This window comes from Dermacentor variabilis, chromosome 3 (assembly GCF_050947875.1).
Source record: "Dermacentor variabilis isolate Ectoservices chromosome 3, ASM5094787v1, whole genome shotgun sequence".
Lineage (NCBI taxonomy): Eukaryota > Metazoa > Arthropoda > Arachnida > Ixodida > Ixodidae > Dermacentor > Dermacentor variabilis.
In genome coordinates this window covers 133,019,993-133,044,709 of record NC_134570.1, presented here as the reverse complement: position 1 = coordinate 133,044,709, position 24,717 = coordinate 133,019,993, and the positions used below count along the sequence as shown (strand labels likewise).

General features: G+C 43.2%; 2 protein-coding genes across 2 annotated transcripts in view; both read left to right on the top strand.

Moving 5' to 3' along the window:
• Window positions 1-6,965, top strand: part of LOC142573826 (putative oxidoreductase TM_0325) — a 76,313-nt gene extending 69,348 nt beyond the window's left edge. The window contains exon 9 of the mRNA XM_075683067.1: window positions 6,765-6,965. Coding sequence (XP_075539182.1) covers window positions 6,765-6,965 — 201 coding nt within the window. The remainder of the gene's footprint in view (window positions 1-6,764) is intronic.
• The window catches only part of LOC142576295 (putative oxidoreductase TM_0325), a 389,068-nt gene that overhangs the window by 295,396 nt on the left and 68,955 nt on the right, over window positions 1-24,717 (top strand). The window lies entirely within an intron of this gene.

The window sequence follows — 24,717 nt, the reverse complement described above, 5'->3', positions numbered from 1 at the left end:
AAAAAATGAATCGGAGCAATCAACGGATAAGTAACGACTAGCATTCATGTTGATAGGTGCACTTGCAACGCTGGTAAAATAATTGTTAAATGTGTCAGGCAAACACACGTCTGGAACTACATTGCCATTTTCCAAAATACCTGTTCGAGGCTGATAATCAGGCACACGATTCAACAAAACTTTGGCCCGCTTCCACAATTTCCGACTGTCATTCCAGTAGGATTGAAACTATTTGAGATCATAGCGGCCTTTAGCGCGGCGAAGCTTGTTTGTTAATTGGTTCCGAAATGATTTCAAAACCTGCAGGTCATGTGGAATCCGCGTTTTTATGAACTTATTATATAATTTAATTTTAACCTTAATTTTACGCAGCAATTCTGTCGTGATCCAGGGTTTGCGGATTTTCGAAGAACGCCAAGGTTTGGTACGAAGTGGAAAATGGTTTTCGTAGCAAGTTCGAAAAGTGTGCAAGAATGTTTAATAGACAGCATCTGCATTATCTGCAGCAACAAAATCCCCCAGTTAATCAGCCGTATTTCATTTCAGAACTGTGCAAGCTGGTGCATTGTAATTGGTTGATAAGTGAAGTTACATTTGTTTTCTCTTTTATTATTACGGATGAGACGTAGGAAGATGGGCATGTGGTCGCTGAAACCATACGTGAAAACACTGGCTTTTGTGTCAGCTTGGGAAAAGTTTGTCAGAAAAAGGTCAATACAGGTAGATATGTTAGCTGTGAACCTAGTTGGGATTGAGATAGTATTATGACAGCCATATGCTTGCAACAAAAGCAAAAATTCACGACTCGCTGCGGTATCAGTCAACACGTCAATGTTGAAATCGCTACCGAAACAACTGTACATTTTAGATCATGTGCATATGAAAATAATTTCTCCAGAAACGCCAAGAATCGTTCGACATTTCCATTGGGTGGACGGTAGAACACATAAAAAATTGTTCGTGCATGCAGCACAGATAAGACTTCACAGTCTTCCGTCAGGAGGCAAAATTCATCAATGGAATTTACTGAAAGATTACCTTGCACTAGCATGCTAACACCACCTCCCCGCGAAGTGGTTCTGGACCTAGTAAAACATTGATAGCTCGGAAGGCACCATGGGGTAGAGCGTTGGTCATACCACGTCTCAGACAGCATTATGAAATCAAACTGAAATTTGAGGCTTTCGAAGAAAAAAATCAAGTTCATCTTTTTTATTTCTAGCAGGCTGGCAGTTTAGGTGAAACCATTTAGTCGCCTCATTATGACAATTTCCAATATAATCAACAAAATCTGACGGAGGTAACAAGCCTGTGAAAGACATGGTAGTAGAAAGACAAAAATCAAACACGTTTTATGATTTCAGTTCATCAAGGTCGACAGCACAGGTGATCGTGTGGGCATGACTGTCTTCTTTTTTCCTTACAAACACTTTTCCGCGACGGTGCCAAGCGAAACTGAATCCATTGGCACTTGCCCAGTCTTTAGCGGTCTTCAATAGCGCCCTGTTACGGGCAGTTAGGTTTTCCAACATGAAAACACCTTTTTCTACTGTTGGCAGTACTTTAGGTTTCTTCAGCCATTGATCCCTTACTGATTGTTGTTCAAAGCTTATGATAACACCGGGAATCTTATCAAGGTTAGAAGGAAGCCTGTGCACGGCAAGAGTAGAGTGACTGGTCAGTGGATCAAGTCCTAACTTTGACGCAAGCACGTTTATTTTGTTTATTAGGGGCTCATCTTCGCGCATTTTGAGGCCATGAATTTCAAGGTTCAGTTTCCTGCTTTGGTATTCCAGATCATTCAATTCAACAGACAACTTTCGTACCTCGTCGTTGGCACCGGAGTTTTCAAACTTGGAAAGCCTGGAATTCATGCTCTTAATTTCAGCATCATGCTTCGAGACTTCAGCAAGTATTTCGTCATATTTGTTTGACATTAACTGCAATGATGCCTCAATGCCGTCCACCGTTTTCTTTAGGGGTAATAATTCATTAAGCTTACGGTTGATGTCAAGAAGCCGAGAAGCTATGGAGGGTTCTATATTACTATGCATGCAAGGCGCATTTGTTTTCCACTTGCGGCAATGTTGACACCTCCAGGCTTTTTTATACTCTTTCCCGTTTGATGTGAAAGTCGTTTCGGCGATTCCCGAGCATTCACCAAGATGGTAAATATTACTACAGACGCAACATGTAATGAAATGAGCATCAGCTTCAATATCAACATCACATTTTGCGCAAGTTTCTTCTTCTAAGGCACTCATAACTGAGACAGTTAACAGGCAGGCACGGCGACATGGACGAAAAGCAACGCAACCAAGATTTTCGATATGGTGCAAAAATTTAGGCAGCAGCAGCAGCGAGAATACGAAAATTGATCGGATATTACAGCTAGAAAAAGAAAAACTACACAAACCTGTGAAAAATTGCAGGACAGTTTAAGACAGCGTGTTGGCTCCGCTGTCGCTGCTGCCACAAGACGAGGAAGCGCTTGGCGACCACTTTTTATGTAGCGGATGGTGGCGCTTGAGCTGCTTGGGCCGTGACGCAGGACTTGGTGAAGAAAACTGTCACAGGTAGCTTGATCTTGACGATTAGATTCCAGACAGGTGCTTACGTCGATCCGAGCAAAGCCACGTTCCCAGCACAAGAACAGCAGCAACTGTAAAAACTGCAGGACAGTTTAAGACAATATATTGGCTGCGCTGCCGCTGCTGCCACAAGACCTGCTGCCACAGTTATGATTGCAATGTCTGAATCGTGTGTGATAGGAAGACCTTCTAGTTCATCGCATTTATTCCATACGTTTCTTGCATTGCGATTTAGCTAAGAAAACGGGCTTGCAGTGACACGGGCGTCTATGCTTTGGCTCAGCATTTCCGCAGTGGGCGCATGCCTGCCAGATCTGTCAGAACCCTGACAAGGTGGTCACTGAGCGTTAACAGGCACCCTTTCCTCGCGAGTCTCATTCCACGGAAAGAGCTTTCCATTTATCTTTACCTTGTCAAAGAACAGCGCGACCTTATTACCGTTTGCTTTTTGCTGTTGGGCGCTTGTACAAAGCTTCTTGCGTGTTGATTGAACCCGTGGTGAGAACTCTTGCAAAATACTTTTCTCCGTCCATTTTAGATTTCGGCAGTTTTTAAGGATTCTGCTCTTGTCCCTTCCATGCAACAGTTTAAATATTACTGGCGGCATTCGATCTATACGGGCTTCCTAGTTCTCTGAATTCTCGCGGTGGTTGTATTAGACACCTTTAGTATTAGACACCTTTCAGACATGAAAGCCTCTAGTCCTCGCGCTGCTGATCATTTTTCTTTCTTTCACCAAGTAGACAATTAAGTTGCTTCTCCTGCTCCTGTATTTCCGGATCCAAGCTGACAGTTTGTTTTGTATTTCATAGACTCTTTGTGAAAAGTCAGTGACAGTTAAAGGGAGCCCGTCAAGTTTCTTTTCTATATATGTTATTCTGTCAATCGCTTCATCTAAGTGTTTGTTTAGACTGGGTGATTGTTTTAGGTCACTCAGTTCATCAATATTTTTTGCAGCTTGGTATCAGTAGTTTCAGCATTATCAGGACAAGGATTAAGTCTCACATCACCACAAGAACAGAGCAGGTCTTCGAAATAATGGTAGGTTGCTAGAAACACTTCTAATTGTCGTGGGCATGGCAAAAGCAAAAGCGAAACATCATCACTACAGTATACGTGAACAGGTTGTCGCTCACCTGAATAAAAAAAGCAAGAATGGGCTTGTAAGACGCAGGTTCCTTGGGCTCTCGCCGTGCCCACTGACGAGCCCACGCGGGGGTTCCTTACATATATGCATCAGAGCTGATGACGTAGACGATGGCGGCCCGCGAAAAGCAGCATGTTGCATATTCCAAGTGTGCAGGTCCGAAGATTCAGCTTCACAGGTGTTCGCTGACTGGCTCGTGGAGACGAAGCATTGCTCGGTGGCCTTGACAGAGGAAAGAAAGCATGTTTCGCCCGATGGAAGCTTCGCGGCCGCGAAGTGCGTCGTCTGAATGAAAAACAAGAAGGGGCTTGTAACACATATGCTCCTTTGCCTCTCGCCGTGCCCACTCAACTAAAGAGTGCGAATGCCTTGCTGTTGTATAGCCAATTACAAAATTTTGTCATTACCTATTAGGCCAACTGTTCACAGTAATATCCGACCCTGATGCCCTTTGTTGGCTCGCCTCTACTAAAGATCCTACAGGCAGATCCGCTCGATGGGCACTGCGCCGGCAACAGTGCTCCTACGTGGTCGTACACAAGACTGAGATGCGCATTGTTAGTCACAGAATCCTGTGGCCGACTACAACTCTTCGAGCACCGAATCCGTCAATTGCGTCTTTTCCGTGAGCCAGTTGTTAAACATCGCGGACGAACAGCGTCAGGACGCCTACTTAAGATAAATAAGAGAACGCCTGGAATCCTCTCCCAGCGACGTGTGCATGTTCGCGCTAAAGGATGGTGCATTATATCGGCGAAGCGTGTACTCTGATGGTACTGATCTTCTAGTTGTACCATCCCACCTGCGCTTCACAGTTCTTCGTGGGCGTCACGATGCCCTAACGGCTGCCCACCCTGGTGTCACTCGCATACATAACCGCTTGCGCCGTCACATCTACTGGTCTGGCTTAGCCTGCTCAACAGGGTGTTCTCTCACGTCTGTTTGCTGCTGTCAACGCCGTAAGAAACTGCCCATGCTTCCTGCTGGATAACTTCAGCCCGTCCACATCCCATGTGAACCCTTTTACCGTATCGGTTTGCACTTTCTAGGATCCTTTCCTACATCTGCTTCAGGAAAAAAATGGGTTGCCGTCGCCACCGATTACGCGACGCGCTACGCAATGAAAAGTGCTGGCTACCAGCTGTGCTACATACGTGGCGGATGTTCTCCTCCCTGGTGTAATTTTAGTACCCGGTGTACCACGTCAATTGCTGACTGACTGAAGCGTCACTATTCTGTCTGAAGATGTCGACGTCATGCTGTGCTGCTACAGCACGCAGCACAAGATCGCCCCGTCATACCATCCTCAGAGGAACAGCCTCATGCAGCACTTGAATCTAACCTTGACAGACATGCTTTCGAAGTATGGGTCGGCTGACTACCTTGATTAGGACCTTGCGCTGCCATGCGTGACGATCGCTTATAATTCCTCCTGCCATGTCATTGCTCAACACTCTCCCTTTTTCCTTTTGTTCTTGCGGAAACCAACTTTACCGCTGGACAGATTTCTTCCTTCCCGTGCAAGTTTAACTAGGGAATATGAATGCGACGTCAATGAACGCGCTGGTAGCGCGAGGCAGATAGCCCGTAGTATACTAGGTACTCCCAAGGAAAATCAGGACCGCCTTTACAACCAGCTACACCGCGTGGAACGTTTTTCTCCGGGTTTCCTCATGCTGCTGTAGACCACCACCATGGACCGCGAATGGGCCTCTTTTAAAAGCTGACGCCTCCCTACATGGGCCCATACGATGCCCTTCGAAAAGTGACTGACGTCCCGTACTAGATTGCGTCAATCACTCCCACTTCATCTTCTGTTCCGTTCTCGAGCCACGTCGTCCACAATTTAAGACTCAAGAATTACCAGCTATCCTCTGCTATGGATCCTCCGTGGCACCGGGCCGGCGCTTGTGCTAGCGGGGGTCATACTATGTGCTATTCGAAAATGATGTCGACCTTTCTTTCGATTTATTGTCACGTTCCCATAAACGTCACTGGCTGAACTGGAAACGACGACGTGCCCTGGTTGATGTTTGCTGGCTTCCATGTTGGCGAGTGCTTGCTACCTGTTGTAAATACTCCTTCTAAATACTTTCCCTACTGTGCTTCCACGTAACAATATGAAGGCTTCAAGCATGTCCCGTGCTAATGTATCCCTTCTTCCTACCCCACGCGTATCCACAAATCGCTGTACGCAGCAGCATGAGGCATAATTTAGAGGGTGGTGTGAACCCACACCGTCCTTATTCTATAATATGTGTTACCTTAGGCGGCCATTAACACAGCAACTGTTTTCCCCTATGTAAACATAAATGACGCCCACCATGCAACGCACAAGTGGTCTGGCGTGCTTCTTTCGCAAACGAGCTTTGCATTTTGGGAAAAAATGTGGGCACAAAGCTTCAACAGCTTGTTAGGTGCCGAGAAAACCATTTGGACGTCAAGCTTGTTCGCAACTTTTTCAAGTTGTGGACAATCTAATGCATCTAATGCAGTACAAGTGGTCCCTTTTTCTTGATGGTCTCAGGCCTTGTGCTGTATCCATTCAAATTCATTTCAGGCTCTGATGCAGAAGTTGAAAGGATGCACTCAGATATTGAGGTCGTTCTACAGCTGTATTACTGCTGCTCTATCCACTCTACCTCTTAAACGCACTGCTTGCAGTGCGTTTAAGCGTCATTTGATTTGCCAGTGTGGTATAAAGGTTATAAAGAGGAATAAGGTGCCTAAAATTTTTAGCTCTAAACTTTAGCGCCAGAAACACAGTTTAGAGATTCATACATCTGCCTATGGCACCATCGTAAACTTTACTATTCTTCAATGAGAAGTTTAACGCTCTTGTCTCCTTGCGTGCTTCCAGTCCAGGCTTTCTGAGGTACATTATCCGTGTTTATAACCTTTATACCACAGTGTGCTATTCCATCTGTTAGCCCCTTTCTTGGTTTTGGATTTGATGTGCCAGGTTACATTCGCGGTAAATGTTCACTCTTACGGGCCTTTGTTGTGTGAACCTTGCGTCCGTGCAGATGAGGGAGAAAAATGCGAGTCCTCTGCATGCCCTGGCAAGAGTGGGCACACCGGAAGAAGTGGCCCACTGCATCGCCTTCTTGGCATCCGATGACGCCGCTTTTGTCACGGGGACCACGATGCTCATCGATGGAGGTATGCTCCTACTGTCCAGCGTCTCGGATCCCCCTAAAGTGTTCGATGACCAGAAGACTACTTGAGAAGCCAAGAGCATCGCCTTGTCTTTGTGCCAGGACGACGTGCCGAAACTAGGAAAGCCCTGGCAACCCTTTTTTACAGATATCACTAAATAACTGCTGTGCCTCGCAATTACGGTACTTTTTATCTCGCACTCTTAGAATAAGCACTTCTGTTATGTCTTGGCCCCGTTCGTGCAAAGAAGGATGAATAGAGTAGTCTGCAATGCACTAACTAAAAAAACGACCCGTTACTCGTGCAGAGGTGAACTGCGCACAAGGCTTAATTGTTATTATGGCGGACACATATTCAGCGTGGCGCCTTCATTGAGCAATCTACGCAAGAGGCAAAATAAACTAATATGATGTCTATCCGACGTGGCTTTGATTACGTTCGATGTGAAGTGAGCATTAAACTATTCTTCTTTACCTTTTCTTTACAAAGATACCTCGTGACCCTACCGCTTCACTCGCGTCGGTGTGGTACGTTTTTGGCGTCAAGCTGTACTAGCCTGCTTTTACACCAACATCAATGCGAAAGAAATTAACTAAACCGGCAGCGTACTGATTGATTATATAAAACGAACAATTATTCATTTGCAGTTTTTTTCCCTATTAACATTTCTTGCGATGCTCCTGTTATCGCCACTATAGGCAGCGCAGATGGTCCGTTCCAAAAACTGCTCAAAGGACTGATGGAAACCCATTGCGGAAAATACTGCAGAACTTGCCTCACAATGACTCTCGATGGCAATGTATTTAGCATCTAATCAATATAGGGACACATCGTAGTGCCGCCGTCGAAAGGAGTTAAGTATTAGGTGTGTACTGCAGCTTGGCTCCTCAGTCGCGCTTTTATGATGATGATTTATTGGCACCCCTTTGAAACGGAGCGGAGACGACTAGTCACCTAGCCTGCTTGAGTTATTCATGTATGCTACGCGCGCTTTTTTCCTGCCATTTTCGTACACATCTCCTTAACTTTTTTTTTCTCTTCCTTAAACTTTATCTCTCTACGTTGTAACAATGCCTATGCCTGTAACAGATCAGGTTGTATCTGTTGGATCAGGTTGGTTCCCTGCTTTTTTTACACTAGTGCTCTAAACTTATTTTGCTTGTCATTCCGTCAACATTAAATGGCATTCCGATGGCATTAAATCCGAGTACTTTTGGAACGTTACGCTACCTACGGGTCTCACTGGGTGAATACCTTCGCATTGCATTACAATGTCCAGTGTGCTATCTGGATTCTTGCTGCAGCGTACATATGGCTTATCATGTTGTAAATATTTCCCCCGGTATGTTTCTTTGTTTTTAGGCCACTAGGTCGAGCCTCATGGCAAGACACTTCCCTTCGTGTTATCGTACATATTTACTTTTATGATTAAATTTTGCCCGTTCCTGTAAATTTCCACGGTCTTACTTGTTCGCTTTCTTTGCATCCAGTTCAGTGGCTCTTTCTGTATCTATTTGATCACCTCTGGTTAGCTATTTACACTTTCAGCTACCCTGTACTTGGTGGCTAACTTTCTTGACCCCATTGTCCATTCTGTGTCAGTTCTTCACTTGGAAATACTTGTACAATTTAACCATCTATTTATGTTCGTCCATGTCTTTCTGAAAAATTAAATTCGCTCTTCGCGTGCGGACTTCAAAAACAGACCCAGTCCATGTCAGCCTGCACTACATTATTTGTCGGTCTGCCATGAGCTCCTAAACCCGACCGGCCTACCCATCTTTGTTTAACTTCCACCCCCTACAAAATATCCGATTTAAAGCTCAGAATAGCATTTCAGAATGTTAGCACTGGCACCATTACTCGTTTCCCGTTTCCGCGCACCACTTCATATTTATTGTAGCAGCAAAGTGCTGACTACTTTATTACTGTTGCTATGAGCTTCCCCTTTGTTTTCAGGTTATCGTCGTGGGGGTGACTGAGCAAGTAATTCTTTTGTTGATATATACGCCCAGGTATTTATGTTGCTTGACTACGGGTATGACTCGGTGGGCAGTTGATAAGACGTAATTAGTCGTCTCGTCATTAAACATAATTCCCAATTTCTCTGTTAAACTGAACGCCTAGGTTCTTGGCTATGTTGCCACACATATTCGCAAGTCTCTGTAAATCTCTTGCCATCTCCGCTTGCACTATGTCGCCCGCATACATCAGTCTAGGGAACCTCTGTTGCTCCCTTTGCCCATTATGAATGTAAGATTATCAAACCCTAATTCAAAGTTTTAGATGCCTCTTCCTATGACGTCCACATAAAGTGTAAACAACAGTGGAAACAGACGACATTCTTGCTTCGTTTCTTGCTGAACTTCTACGATGTCGTAGCATTTGCGGCATTCCCATGCCATTTGCACTCCATAAAAATTGGACCCAGTACCAATAGATACATCTTGAACTATTTTCTCCGAAAATTCGGTACCATCTAGCGCCACCTACGCAAAGCCTGCGCGTGGCTTGCCAAATGGACGGCACATCAATGCTTGTGAACGCTGCAAAACGCGTCAAGTGACAACCGGGTTCCTCTCACATTTTCGCTACCCGCTGTGGAATCTAGTGACGCTACGGAGAAGTCCGCGCGTGACCTGGTCTCGCAGCTGCTTTAATGGGAGGCCAAGGGGACGCAGAAGGCCAGGGTAGGTGGAAATGAAGGAGGCCCCTAGTGCAACTTCAGAATGGCATCACCGTCAATAACAGAAAAAGCAGGAAAACACGAAAGATAACTCGCCAAGCATTAGGCTACATAAACATGCAGGACAGCTGAAGAAAGGATAAATCGGTAGAGATTGAGCAGCAGTTATATCGAGGACAAATAAGGGCGTATCCAGTTACAGAAACGCACTTTAGCGACCCAGAAGAACCTTGAGTGATTGAGAATAATGTTAGGGAAGACTTCAAGAAAACCAAATCGGGAAGAAACGGACGGGGAGTCGGAATGCTCATCCATCGGGGTGCCAAATGGAAAAGAGTAAATTTAAAATGCCAACAGCATACTTGGCTATCAGGCACAATGAGTCGACAGAGAACTTGGATAGGCGTAACGTATTTATGGACCAGGCCAAAATGCAGAGAGAAGAATCACGAGTTAGCGGAATGCATAAGTGCTGATGTTAGAGGCTTCGGTAGTAACGATGAAATTATCCTATTACGTGACAAACGTGCCCACATACTGCATCTGGATGGTTTTTGCGACAACAACAGGAAGACAATGATAGATTTTTGCGAGTAACATAACCTCGTTATCATGAATATAGGGCCTAAGTTGGATGGGCAGACAACGTTGGAAGTAGGAAACCAACAATCGACGATGGTCATTGATGAAAAAGGTTACAGCAGCACAGGGACTGACCATAAACACATCATTTTGAAAATGGGATATGTACTTGGCAGAGAGAGCAAGGAGCGAAGAATGGACAGACCTAGTTTGAATACAGAACAAATAACAAATATAGCCTCAAGAGTCGAGGAATGCTTCCGAAATGGCCAAGCAGAGAGTGGGAATATAGTGAGCTTCTCAGTGTAATTGCGACAGAAACATGGAAAGAGAAGCATAATGTTCCCTGGAAAGGAAAAAAAGAAACCGAAAACCGTGTGGAACAGGGGGATACGGAAAGCGATCGGCGAACGACCGAAAGAGTCACGGGAATACAAGCAGGTAAAAAAAAACTGCTGCTGCGGCAGGATGAAGTAGCCATAAAATGGGAAATGTACCGGGAGAAAAAAATGTATGGTTCGAATACTGGTTCAAGAGAAGGTAATAGGTGAAAGTGAACGTTGGATGTCAGAAATACTGGAGAGAAAGAACGGCACACGTAGAATATTCTGGAACCACATAAACTAATCAGGCCGGAACTCTGGAACAATGAAACAACATATCCTAGATAAAGATGGAAACAAAATAGAGGGGAGGCAGTAATAAATTATATCCGAAGAATAAGAGCCGAATCTTTCCAAAACAAGGACTAGCAGTTATTTGAGGAAGAAAAGAGCATGAAAGAGAACGAGATGGAAAGGGAGCTTGTGCTGACGAATTTCAACTGGAAGGAAGCCAAAGAAAAAATTCCAGAGGTCACAGCCACAGGGTTAGACTAGGTTCCCGTTAGGCTTCTTAATGAATTATGACTAAAAAGTAAAGAAGTTGGGCTGGAAAACAGTAGACAAAACGTAAAAATATAGACGAGTAGCAGACAGTTGGCAACAAAGTAGAATGACTTTAATATATGAATGCAACGAGGAGAAATGTTCAGTTTACTCATATAGACCGTTGACCATTACATCCGTAATGTACAGATTAGCAATGCAGGCGATTACATTAAATTTGCAAGCATGGGCAGAGAATAGTGGCATATTGGGGGAACTTCAGAATGGAGTCAGAATCGGTAGACGTCTGAAAGATAACTTATTAGTTCTTACTCAGCGTATTGAAATAGCCAGAGAAGAAAGGAGACCGCTATATGTGGCTTTCTTTACATTACCGGAGCGTATGACAACGTAAACCGCAACATATTGTGGGATGTTTGCATATTGTGCAATGACTGTATACACCTTTTTAAGAGAGACTTACCTAGAGAATACGGTTTGCACTGAATGGCAAGAGATGATGGGGAAGTTTATAGGAACACTGGATTGATCTACGAGTTCCCTCTATGCCCGCTACTGTTTATGGTATACATGATAAGGATGGAAAGGCGGCTAAAGGGAAGCAATAACGGGTTTAATACTTCATACAAACAGGCGGATACAATAGTAGAGAAGCAGCTTCCAGGCTTGTTTTATGTAGCATACCTTGTGCTGCTAGCTAACAAAAAGAGGGACATGCAACGTATAGCTAATATCTGTGGACAGGAAAGAGAGAATTTAGGTCTGCAATTTAGCGTTCAAAAATCCGACGTTATTGTATTCAATGAAAACAGTGAACCGACTGTGTCAATACAGGGCCAGGAACTACCTCGGGTAAAGGAATATAAGTACATTGGTATATGCATAAACGAAGGCAATAGATATATGGAAACACAGAAAAAAACTATTATTCATTTTATTTATTTCAGATACTGTTAATCTCAGTGGGATTTTTACAGCTTGGTCATTTATTGTATACGCACAAATAGCGATAAAAACAGGTTTACATAATTGCAACAATGATATTTGCAATCGACACGAAGCAGATATACACATATGACAGGAAATAAAACATGAATGAAACAGTGCATTTGGCAAAAAGGGCTGAAATTTCATAGGGAAATACAATGCTTATACACATTTTAGCTTATACAACGACGTGAGTGGTGTGTTATTTCCAGCTAGCATAACCTAGTTATTGCGCAACAGTTCTTCTACAACGGTTACAAATTTCGGCAACGATGTTTCGGCAACGATTCCATTCTCTTAGCATATGTGCATATGTGTTACGCAGGGGTCCAGGCTATTCGATTCTCTTAGCAAATAGGAAGAGAAATGCGGCCATAATGAACCGCAAGGCTCGATGGGGATAAAATACGTACGAGGAGCTCCGGTGTATGCGGGAAAGTGTAATTGTTCTAGGGCTGACATATGCAAGTGCGGTTGTTTTCTTGAAGTCAGAGGTGCAATAAAGGCTCGATGGTAACAGAGGGTCAGTGGGTCGCCTCGAACTGGGCGCTCACGGGAACACTTCAAATGAAGCTTCGCAGGCTGATATGGACTGAACAAGTTTTGAAGTAAGGGAAGCTTCGAACAGAATTGTTTATAAATGGCTGAGGAATATGCAAGAAAACAAATAGGCCGGGAGCGTGTCCAGACGTTTCTATAGGGAGAACGTTCATTCAGAGGGTTGGAAAATAACTGAGAATCTTAGCAGCGTGTATGCCACCAGTATAATGAGCAACATGGCTATATATAGAACGTCGAGCGAAAGTCAGAGAAGCTGGGATCTTTTGATGGGTTTGTGCTAGCAACATGTGCTAACTCAAAGGGAAGCTATTTACTTTTTGAAGCGAGATCAAGATGCCTTAGGACACGCACGTAAAGAGCGAGATACAACAAGGAAGAAGAAACATGTGCTTGCAGCGGTAAAGGTATAGAAACGATGGGGCATTTTTTATTACAACGCAAAGATATGTATGTAAGATATTTGCCTAGTGGTCTATTTAGGCACCTCTGGCCTCCTTGAAACCCTTGTGTTCAGCGAGAGCAGGGGGGAAAGCCAACATGTCTTCAGAAAAGTTCACTTGGCGGCGGTTATCGAATGTTCGAGGCACTAATTCGCTGAGATATTATTATTGTTATTTAATTAAAACGAGGCCAATTGAAGCTGATTCAACGAAACCACCACCCCGTTCGCAAATATAACCACTGAAAATTTTTAATCGATAAATGGCCGGCACTGCAATCGATACCGACTAGCTGCTGCTTACCGAATGTAAGTGAGATCTCGAAACGTTTGTTTATGTAATAAAGCACACAGTTTATTAACAGAAGTCTAATAAAAACAATGACCTCTTTATTTCTTAAAGAAATATCGCATAGTAACTATGTTCGTCGGTTGTTATATGTAGAATTATATCAAATACTTAACCGCCTTGGGCGCCCCTAGCAGAAATGATACGAATTAAAGAATACGTCCAATTGCAGTTGCTCCACTTACGTGCTTCTTTCTGGAAGGCGCCGTGGTTGTCTTTTCGCCCGTTGTGGCTATCGCTATAAATTGAGATTGTGCGGGACCTGGTGCAGCTTACATGCTCAGAACATGGCAGAAGTATGTTACTGAGCTAATTAAACTTCTCGAAGTAGAATTCGTCACAAGATTTGTAAGGCAAGATTTACACACAACCTGCAGACACTAAAGCATAGAATTGTAATTCCAATATACGAGAAAACATAATTCTGTAACGCGGAGACATATGAAGGGCCTTCTTCAGCTTCTGTTTGTTTTTCAGTGGGCACAGACCGAAAAATCATGAATAACTAGAGGCTAACAACTTTGCTCTAATATATTTTAAGTCCCTGTGACTACCAGTAAGCGCCAGTGTCTCAATAGCGTCCCTGGGAGTCACTGGGACATCGGTGAGGTTACTTGAAGTGATCTGGCTCGCACTAGATGAGACAATGGTTACCCTGCTACGACACTGGGTCAGACTGGTGTGCTCTGCGCACGCGCTGCTTCTCAAAGGAGTTTGTCGGCGCGCGCTTAAAACTGCGCTGGAGGCGCTTCTACCGCCCAGAGCCGAATGCGTAAGTAATTTGCACTGTTGAATAATAACTGCTTGCCCAATTAGGTGGAAAGATACTAGATTCATGTCCCAAATAACGGTATATTACGAGACCACAAATGTCAATTTCGTTTCGCAATTCGGGATAAAGGTACGTGAGTTGCTCCCTTTATGCATGCATATTCTTTACACTTGATATAAATTTTGTTACTTGCATTTTCCTTTTGAATGTGCTGATGTCAGTGGTTTTGAACGAAAATACGCAAGAGAAGATGATGACTTATTTTTTTAGCAGTTTGCTTTCCTCTTCTTTTTTCTTACTCGTACGGCGTCAACGACGGCTTATGGCTCAGCAGCAGTGCATGTTTGCGCCGTTCAACGCTCTTTGTATGTCAGTGTCCGCGACATGTTCCTGTAGCGGACTTATATTTGTTTCGAAGCGATGACGCGTCCGATGACTGCATGTTGTTGCAGTTGTGCGTAGTCGACACGAAAAGAACAAGCCCAGCAGTCGTTCTAACGCTTTCTAATGGGGCCCTAGAAGCCTGTCCTTCACTGCTATGATCGAACCGATAACTAAACTGAGACGATTCACACGATTGCGCTTGACTTAATGTATAAGGAAAATCATAGTAAATAAACTTCTGAAGTTATATACAGGCTGTGTATCTTTCGCCAAACGCCAATGCCGATATTTTTCTTTTCCACCGAAGATGAAGTCTACCGTACCAGCTAAATCGGTCTACACACAATCACCCTATTTGGGATGTTGAATAAACATGTTTGACGAGAAAAAAATAACTATTGTTTAGCTTCGGCGTCAGTGTTTCTATCAATGTGTAAAGCTGCAAGCCGCACTAACTGACGTTTCTCTGACTGAGAAATGTTATTACACAGACGTGTTATTCGGATGGCATTTTTGAACTAAGGTTGTGTTGCCTTTACCTGACGCGAAAAGCAAGAAACTGCTGTCAATGTCAGCAATAATAGCATGTACGGGGTCGCGGCTCGGCGGCTGACCTTAGAGTTTTTGCTTCGATGTTAAAAGTAACACTCGTAAAATAAAACCAGTGTTGTGCCGCTTGATGGGCTTACTATTAGATACAGACATTTTTTTTCTCTCTGATAGGCGTGTAAGCTTTAGTTGCGGGGCGAAAGCGCACCCACCATGCCTGTGCGAGACATCTAAGGACAAAATAAAAGGTTGTCTGCTTGTTAGGAAGGTAAATTATTCGCGCCAAGCCAGTTTCATGCTTCCTGTAAAGCAGAGTGGTAAATCACTGGACTTCTAAACCGCAGGTCACTTGACGGAATCCTAGAGTGGCCGGCGAATTTTTATTCACTTTATTTTATTAAAATGCTCTATGTTGCCGTTCTTATTTTGAAATATATACACTGTTTGATTGGCGATGGGGAATGTAACCTCGAACCAGCGCCACCGCCGCTCTCCCCCTCGCACTGGTATGTGCGGATGCCCGTTTCTCGCAGCGACAGCTTCGAACTGTGGTGGCGATATTTTGAATTATTGCCATTGTAACGTTTTCCTTGTTCGATTGGTGCGATCTCACATGGTCTCTAGTCCACATGGGCTCTCTCGTGCTTCTGAAACAACTTGGACAGCTATTTGACCGACGTTGCTCAACGTGCTTACATGAATACAGTGCACAATAAATCGAAAGGGACCGACACAGTAAAAACACTATAGCGCTTTGTCTTGTTAACTGGTCAATCCCTCTCGATTTATGGTGCACTATGTTCAAATGCACATCTATAACCCAGCTAGCCCACCAGTGTGTCTCAAATGCATCGCGCTCTGCATTACATCGGAAAATAAAGTTGCTGTTGCAAGGAGTAATTGTTCGCTTTCACCACTTTTGGATCGGCGAGGTGCTGTTGCACAGGCACCAATCAAAGCTAAGAATACGTATATTATTTCTACGCGTCGCGAGTGTCTGTTTGAACGTGGCATATTTGCGGCCACTTGATATCACCACATCGTTTGATCAAGTACGCCTTGTTAGCGGCCTGCCTCGTTGAGATATATTACAGTAATGTTTTTCAAGGAGGTCTGTGCCCGGGTTCCAGGAAAGCAATGCTTCAAAAATGGCACAGCGAAAATTTAAGGAGCAGGAAAACTACCCACAAACACTGTTTCCTCAGTGCTTCACTAGTTTCGTGCACTTAGATGCAGGCTGGTGCTGCACACCGCATAGCACACGGAGACATATCTGTTTTCACATAAGCGATACCTTAATAGAAGGTCACGGCTGGACATACAATGATAACGCATTGCTCGTATGTTACATGTCGAAAAATGTTTATACTTGACTAGTCTCCTATTTCTAATGCCGGCAGAGAGTTGGCTGCGCTTAAGGGACCATGGCCGTATGATACTGACGCTATATCGAAGCTCATATTTTAGTAACCACCCGCTGAAAACTTTCTCAATCACAAGAACTTGTTGAGATCACTCAGCAAAACAAGAAAACTAGCAACCCGTCGTCTACAGCACGTCTATTGTACACCCTATAGCGCAATATGACATACCAGCATGGCGGAGTAATGGTCTCGGTGATAGACGGTGCTCTGATCTCAAGATGGCGGTACTCTCGATGAAGCAGTTTATGTAGGAAAAGCAGGCAGCGCTTTTTCTGGCTTGGTAAATTTGAGAACTTGGTAAAAGGATTGCTAAATTTGAGAACTTGAGGACGAATATAAAGTAAAGACAGAGGTCGTGTGTTGATGGTGAGGGACGGCATAAATAAAAAACGGAGGGTGTTCGCCCACCTATCGTAGCCACTTTTCATTATCCGGGACGTCTCGTTTACCTTGTGGGACGTAAAGCAGTCGGACTGTTTTTCTTTTGTCTGCTGCTGCATGGAAACGGACAGCAGGAAAACATTCATTGTAGAAAATAAGCTCAATTACTTTGGCAAACGAACATGCGTCGCGATTGCGCGACCAACACTTGGTACGGCGCAAACATTTAGGAACAGCCAAAACAAGTTTCATGATATGTCCGCGACGTGGTCAGCTGGTGCGTGGTCTCGCATGGCTGTAGCTTCAGTAAGCGCGCCGAAAGTGCGGCGAAAGCAAGCAGAAAAGAAAACAGGACAGAGGCGCGCGTGAGGAAGTGCCGGTAGTTGCAACTTTCAGGATGTAAAAAAAAATCACCGATGATTAACATATTCCGTAATGCGAAGTTTGAGCACAGCTCTCTGTGTTCTCATTTCGCAATTTTATTTATTTTGTTTTACAATACTGCAGGCCCTCGTCGGGCCCATGCAGGAGGGGTTACAACATGGACTACAGTACAAAACAAAAGAATAAAGTGAAACTAGTGTCTCCAAAACAAAGATCATCAGCGCACGCAAAAATGAACATACTCAGTAAACATATACACTGTTTAATTGAGCGGTCCGGGAAGCAGGAGAAACAGCGTTTACCATAAGAATGCATCTACAGAGGCTGCGCATGAAATACAGGTAATATCACCATTCGAGTCACAGATTCTCAATACTGTCAGTAAATGCGTTGGCAGATGGGCAATTTACGGCTCTAGAGGGTAGTATGTTTCAATGGGAAATGGCGTGTGGGAATAAAGAGCACATTGTGAGTGTTATTATGGCTGGGATGGTGTCGTATTGATTTATTATGGTTGGTTCGGGCAGAAAGTCTGAATGGCGCTTGAATGTATGTTGCTTCTTGTGGTATCCGATAGGAGCCGTGATAAAGCAAGTATAGAAATCTTAATCTGGAAATCATTCTACGTTGAGTTAGTGATTGAACGTTAGCCTTGACGCGCAGGTTCGTAATGCTCGTTTGACGTGAATATTGTGAATTTATATATCTCAATGCTGAGTTCTGTATGCGTTCTAGTTTCTCGGTTAAATACTTCTGGTGCGGGGCCCGAATAATCTCAGCATACTCTAAAGTGGGTCCATTGAGGGTTCTGTATGCATTTAATTTAACATTAGGACGTGTGTTTCTAAGTTTTCTTCTCAAGAAATGTAGTTTACCTAGGGCCTTATCATATATGTTATTTATATGAGTTTCCCAATTTAATTTCGTTGTAAGAGTGACTCCGAGATATGTGATCTCCTCGTATTTTCTTAGGGGTATAAATTGTTTATTGTCTATGTAAACTGAAGGGCACTTTTCTTGTGTGTGAAGGAGATACTGGTAGTTTTTGATGCATTCAGTTTCATCCCCCAAATGTGGCACCAATTTTGTATAGCAGCTAACGATTCATTTAGTTTTACCTGATCCTCTCGGGTATTCACTGTTGTGTACACTACGTAATCATCGGCGAATAGGCGCATTTGAATAGGCGGCTAAACGCATGAACGAATATCATTGATGTAGATCAGAAATAGGAGGGGCGCTAGAACCGAGCCTTGTGAAACACCAGAAAAAACGTTGATGTAATCAGACGTAATATTCACAGCTACGCATTGCTTTCTGTTTTCGAGATAGTTCTTGATCCATGATACTGTTTTCTCGTGTACACCAATGGCAATTAGTTTAGTAATAAGATCTGGATGAGGAACATCAAAAGCCTTTGAAAAATTTAAGAAAATGGCATCTATTTGGCTTCTGTTATTTATTGCGGCAGCTACAACATGGGTTAACTCAGATGAGTAATAGTACTTAGACCTGAACGGAATCCATGTTGCCGGCTGTATAGTAGGTTATTATTCTCTAAGTGCAATATTATGGCCTTATAAATAATATGTTGGAACAATTTACTGGATGCACATGTTACTGAAACAGGTCAATAGTTACGACGAGTTTAGAGCCAGATTTGTGCACAGGTAATACTTTGGCCCTTTGCCAGTCGTCAGGTATCACTGAAGATTCCAAAGATCGCCTGTAAATAGCGTATAAGTATTTCGACGTCCAAACTGCATGTTTTTGCAAAAATGCATTTCATCTTTACATCCAGTTTTTGTAAGAGTCGAACAATTCCTTGTTGGTCGATATCTATTTCAGGCATTGGATTCTCGAACTTATACCGTGGAGAGGGGCCGTTAACGGTAATTCTGTTAAATACAGATTGAAAAAATACATTAAATTTGCTTGCTATGACGTCAGGCTGAACAACCGTCTCGTTCGAAACAGTAATCTGCGATACGGTGTGCCGCTCCCTCGATAGGTAGCGAAAGAATTTTTGTGGTTTATTCGTCATGTAAGAAGGCAGAGTAACTGTGAAAAAACGCTCCTTGGCCATGTGGATCTTATCTTGTAATAAGCGTACGAGATCTTGCCGGTCACGCGTGGTTTTCTTTCTGCGCTTCCTTTTAATTTTTCGTTTTAAATTGGAGGAACGAGGTGAAGGACACATTACACAACTGGTATCACAGGCGTGAGTCCAGGCGTGAGTCCCATCGTGACCCTTTTTCTTCCCCTCTTCCCCTTCCCTTACGTAGAGTAGCAGGCCAGATGCTCCATTATCCGGCCGACCTCTCTACATTTTCCAACCATTAAAATACTTCTTCTTCTTCTTCGTATTAAATGTATTATTTCGCGCGGTACCCAAGGATGTTCTCTGCTCACTCGTTTCTTTCTGGAGGGAATGTAGTTTTTTTCACAAAAGTGTACAATATGCTTAAAGCGTAACCATAATTCATTTACGTCATCAAGTAATAAAAATTGCAGAAAGCAGGCGATTAAATATTCTGAGATAGCATAGTAATCCCTCATAACAGCAATCGATGGCTTAACGCGTTCACGGTTTTCTAAAATTGGGCAGGAGAATACAATCATTTTGTGGTCCGAAATGCCATTTTCCAGGTTTAATGTGTTATATTGAAATAGACTGCTTACGAAAATGAGATCAAGCACAGAACATGACAGAGCAGCTATTCCAGTCGGTTTGGAAACTAGGTGGTCTAGAGAGAAGGTATATGACATAAACAATAGCGACTCAGCACTTTTTGCATCAGAGCTGTTGCGCGAAAGATTAGACCTGGTAAATTGAAATCACCTGTGATGATAAAATTGGAACGTGAATTAGTGTTTTGTGCAATGTTGTCGTGCATAACGTCTAGGTATTCAGGCGGCGCATTCGGAGGTCGGTATACACCACCCAGAAATATGCTCTTTATATGAAATGTAACTTTACACCATACGCTTTCATGGTCAGGTATACTGTTTAAAACACTGAATTTCATGTTAGATTGAATTGCGACAGCTACACCTCCCTCTCCCCCCCGCGATTCTCTGTCTTTCCGTATGAAGCCTGTTTCACATGGTGCGATTTTCGTCGCACCGGAAGCGCGATTTCTGTCGTTTGCGATGAAAATCACAGTCGCAGTGCCGACCCGCCGATTTTCGGCTGCGACCAACCGGTAGGTCGCACAGTCGCACCGTCGCAGCGATCGCTGCGATTTTCCGTCGAAATTACGCGAAGAGGTATCGCGAAGCTATTTCGCCGGTTTGTTTTAAAAAATGGCGTCTCGCACAACAAGTGCAATGCCGGACACGTGGATTGCCGAATTCGGTACATACGGTAAGGGAGAATAAAAAACTGGTCCTGCAGATTCCATTCTCCCGTTTCTGTGCGTTTGTTGACACGCTACGCAGCAAATGAAGTGCATTTTCACGTTTGCTTCGTACGCCTTTGCGAGTTGTCAGTACTAGGAGGTGTTCGATCCCCACCAAACGACGAGGTCGTCACAATTTTCTTTTGTTCAGTAGCATGAAAAAATCGCGCTTGCGGAGCAGCTTGAATTATTTCAACCTCGGTAAGGGCAAATGACAAGACAGCAAAGTAACCGAAGTTTCAACGTTATGCTGAACGCGGTACCGTTCAGTTGCATTTTCTTGTCGGTTTTCAAGCGTGAATTTGCCGATGCATCTTGAAAGCTTATGTATTATTAGATTTGACAGAGAAAAAGTGTAGGCTATCGTAATGAATTTGCTACGATAGCATTAAATCCGTGGCTTGAATAAATATTACATGCACGTTAAGTTGCACCTCTTCTCTGGAGAATTTTCTTTTCTTGCACAGAAACCAGTAAACATTAACTATGTTGCGGACTTTGTATCCTTACTGCATCTGTAATAACGCTTGCTTTGAAAGGTAATTAACTCTACAGCTAGTAGATTAAGTAAATTACTTGCTTGCTATAGTGGCACCGTGACAACGTACCCTCCTGCACTGTCATGTAAAACTTGTGCGAAAATGCGAAAAGCAGGCAAATGGCCTGTTCTTCTGGAGATAAAACAGTATAAAACGACACGCTGAATAAAAGTAAATCAAAACTGTGCAGTCAAGTCAGCCAGTACAAGCAGTTCTTGCACGTTCACACCTGATCAAGTGTGCAGAAGGATTCAAGCCTTACATGTTTCTAATAAGTTCGTGATCACATATATTAGTGTGTAAACCCATATAACGCTATCTGCTGTGATTACTCTTTATAGTAATGAACTACCGTGCTACTTGCAAGAACATATCACCCGAGGATTTTAGAACAAATTTCTGCATTTCGACTATACACAATGGTTTATTCAATAAAGGACCACAAACTGGGCTTTTTTGCAATGACAAACTTAAACCAAATTTTACTTACATGCAGGCAAGAAAAAAAAAATCTATAGACAAAAATATTGTTCCCCAATTTATTAAGCTGCCACTGTGGCGATAGCATTCTGCTGCTAACACAAGGCGAGGGGTTGATTTGCCAGCCATGGAAGTCGCATTTGGGTGGGAGTCATAGGTAAAAAAAAAGCTCTTGCACTTAGATTTAGTTCATCACCTTTTATTGAACCCTTAAACTTCAACATACTATTGCATAGGGGGGCATGCTTATGCGAAATCTAACACCAATAGAAAGCAAAGGGCAGAATTGTAAAACAGCAATCTTTCGTGATAATTCTAGTGAGCAAATATTCATTGCATCAATATGTATTGTTTAACAACACTGCACAAATAAGCATAATCAGGTATTGCAAGTACTCTGTCAGGAAGCTGGTTCTACAGATATATAAATGCGAAGCCATGAATGCTCATACTACGTCACACACATAGCACAAAGAAAACCTTTTTCAAGAGTTGTCCCTTCTGGCAGATATGAGTGGGCCATAAGCAGCAGAAACATTATTGGAGGACATTGTGTAATGCCGCTTATGAAAGAATGAAGAGATTGAAGAGGCTTTTAACAGCAGTACCTCATGCTACTCTAATAAGAGGTACAATGAGCAAAAACATTTCTGGTAGAGCACTTAAACAGTAACTTTCTGAAAAACAGAAAATTCCAGGTGACAGTTGGAGGTACATTTGGCCCACCCACACCAACAACACAGGCATACTACAAGAAACACTACAGCCTATGGTGTATTACAGTCTATGGGAAAGCCATCTTATACAGAAATCAAGAATGATGCAACAAGCCCTCGACAACACTGCAGTCTTTCTTGGGGAGTCTGGCCTCTCGCTTTCTGATAAGTCGGCTTACATCGACGTCAGAAAAAAGACTAAATCAAGAACTACTCCAGATTGCACATTGTGCTCCCAATAGCTGGAGAAACATACCTGCAAGTCAACATCCACAAATCCTCAGCTAGTGTAAGACCATGGCAGCAGAGCCAGCATGGGGGTGACACAATTATGCCATGCCTGGATGCAAATTCTACACCTGGTGAAAATAATTATCTTGAAATCATGGCGGCTGGACGAGTGGATACTATGGAAAATCGCCGATGCTGCGCTTGTGTCCAAGGTATGGTACGGTATGAATTACCAGCAGCACACAAAAAAGACAACTCATCGAATACAGGCATCGGGTAACAGGTATTTCAGACTTTACCGTGGTTGAAGACCTCTATGATAAAGAGCAAACGAACAAGCAGCTAGACAGAGTACAGTTGCAGCCTGCAGCACAAATTCTTTGCCTCAAGAGCTCAGAACCTGGTCCCAAGATACTATGTCAGCTAGCATATGAGATTCAGAGACGGCTACCCCTCCCTTTAGAAACAACCTCGGGAGCACCTGAACTTGAAACACAACAGGCCGATACCGTGCAATGTGGGGGCAAACAATTAGGCCACGAGATTATATACAACTGTCAAACACACAGAGGAGGTTACCAATAACGAAGATACAAGCAAACATCAGGTACATAGTGTACACTTATGTGGCAATAGCAGTGTAACAGTAGTATGACGCTATATAAAATTAAACCCCAAATAAGGGAATACCATTCCAGGTCATCCTACACCCAGAAAAGTTTAACTGAAAGCAATAAAAGCGGCATTTGTAGTGCAAATTACACCCCGCACAACACCCTGCACACCTGCATGGTTTCACCGGAAACTATCTGGGCCTGCACATCACACAAGATTGTCGGAAAAATGAGGAGGTTGACACGCGACTTGCAAGCACAAGGCCAGAAATTAAATTACGGGATACATAGCTATGCAGATATTCAAGGACACAAGCGGGCCAATAAGTCCAACATAAGAACTGAAAACTGGACGAGTTGGTGTGTATCCATTAACTAAAGCGCGACAGATAGACAACGGACAAAAACGAAGTGCTCTGTGTGTTCACTTCGTTCTTGTCCATCGTATTACTGTAGCACTATAGGTAATGAATTCATAGGGCTGCACAGGAGAAGAATTAAATCTCCGCTCAAGGGCCCGATTTCACATACAAATCCACGCATGCACACACGCACACACAAATGTTGCAAGGGTGCATAGCATGCAGCAGTATCAACAGGATTACACAAGAGATGGATGAGGACTAACTATCAAATAAGGTTCATTGTAAAAATTTGGCGATTTAAACAAATTACCAGAACCGAAAGGTATCTTTGAAGGCTAGATAAAAATTGCTGCTTAATACGGCCAAACAAATAAAAATGCTACAGAAAGAAAATACAGGAATACTCGAAGTGCGGGAAAAAATTATTACAATTGCCAATCCTGCATGCCCGCACCTTTCAAGGAACACTGTTCTTATTCCAATAGACAAACTGACAGTTTGCTTATGCAAGCACACTCTTCCAGTTTCATGCCATTGGGAAAAAAACGAGTTTCGTGGAAGGTAGCCGCATGCGCACTTGGTGATCACCATTTTTTCCTGGACTTGTACATTTATATGTATTTCTCTCTTTCCCGTTTTTATGTTTGGTTTCATCAAGCACTAGTTTTACCAGGTTTATTGCTGTACTACTTTCTGATACCCTTTATAAATCATTGCATTTTCACAATAAACCTTTTATTTAGAAGTTAGTGTAGCCTGTTATTACTGCTTCACACCATACACTCTTGCTACATTGGCCAAATAAATGATTTTATAAGGTACACATAAGCACCATAAGGGCAATTAAAGTGGCTTGTTGCAGACAAAAAACAAATAAACAATAGCCTGGCTGCAAACGGTACAAGAGAACACCTAGGACGAACAAGAAAACCGAGAGGATATAAAAACCAAAAGTTTGATGTACACGCCGAGTACATCACGCTGTACACGCTGGCTGACAAGCAATAAGCAAACATACACAAAAAGGAGAAGCAAAAATTATTGTGTGTTTCCTGACAGGAAATTCATCCATTTCTAACGCAGGCCATG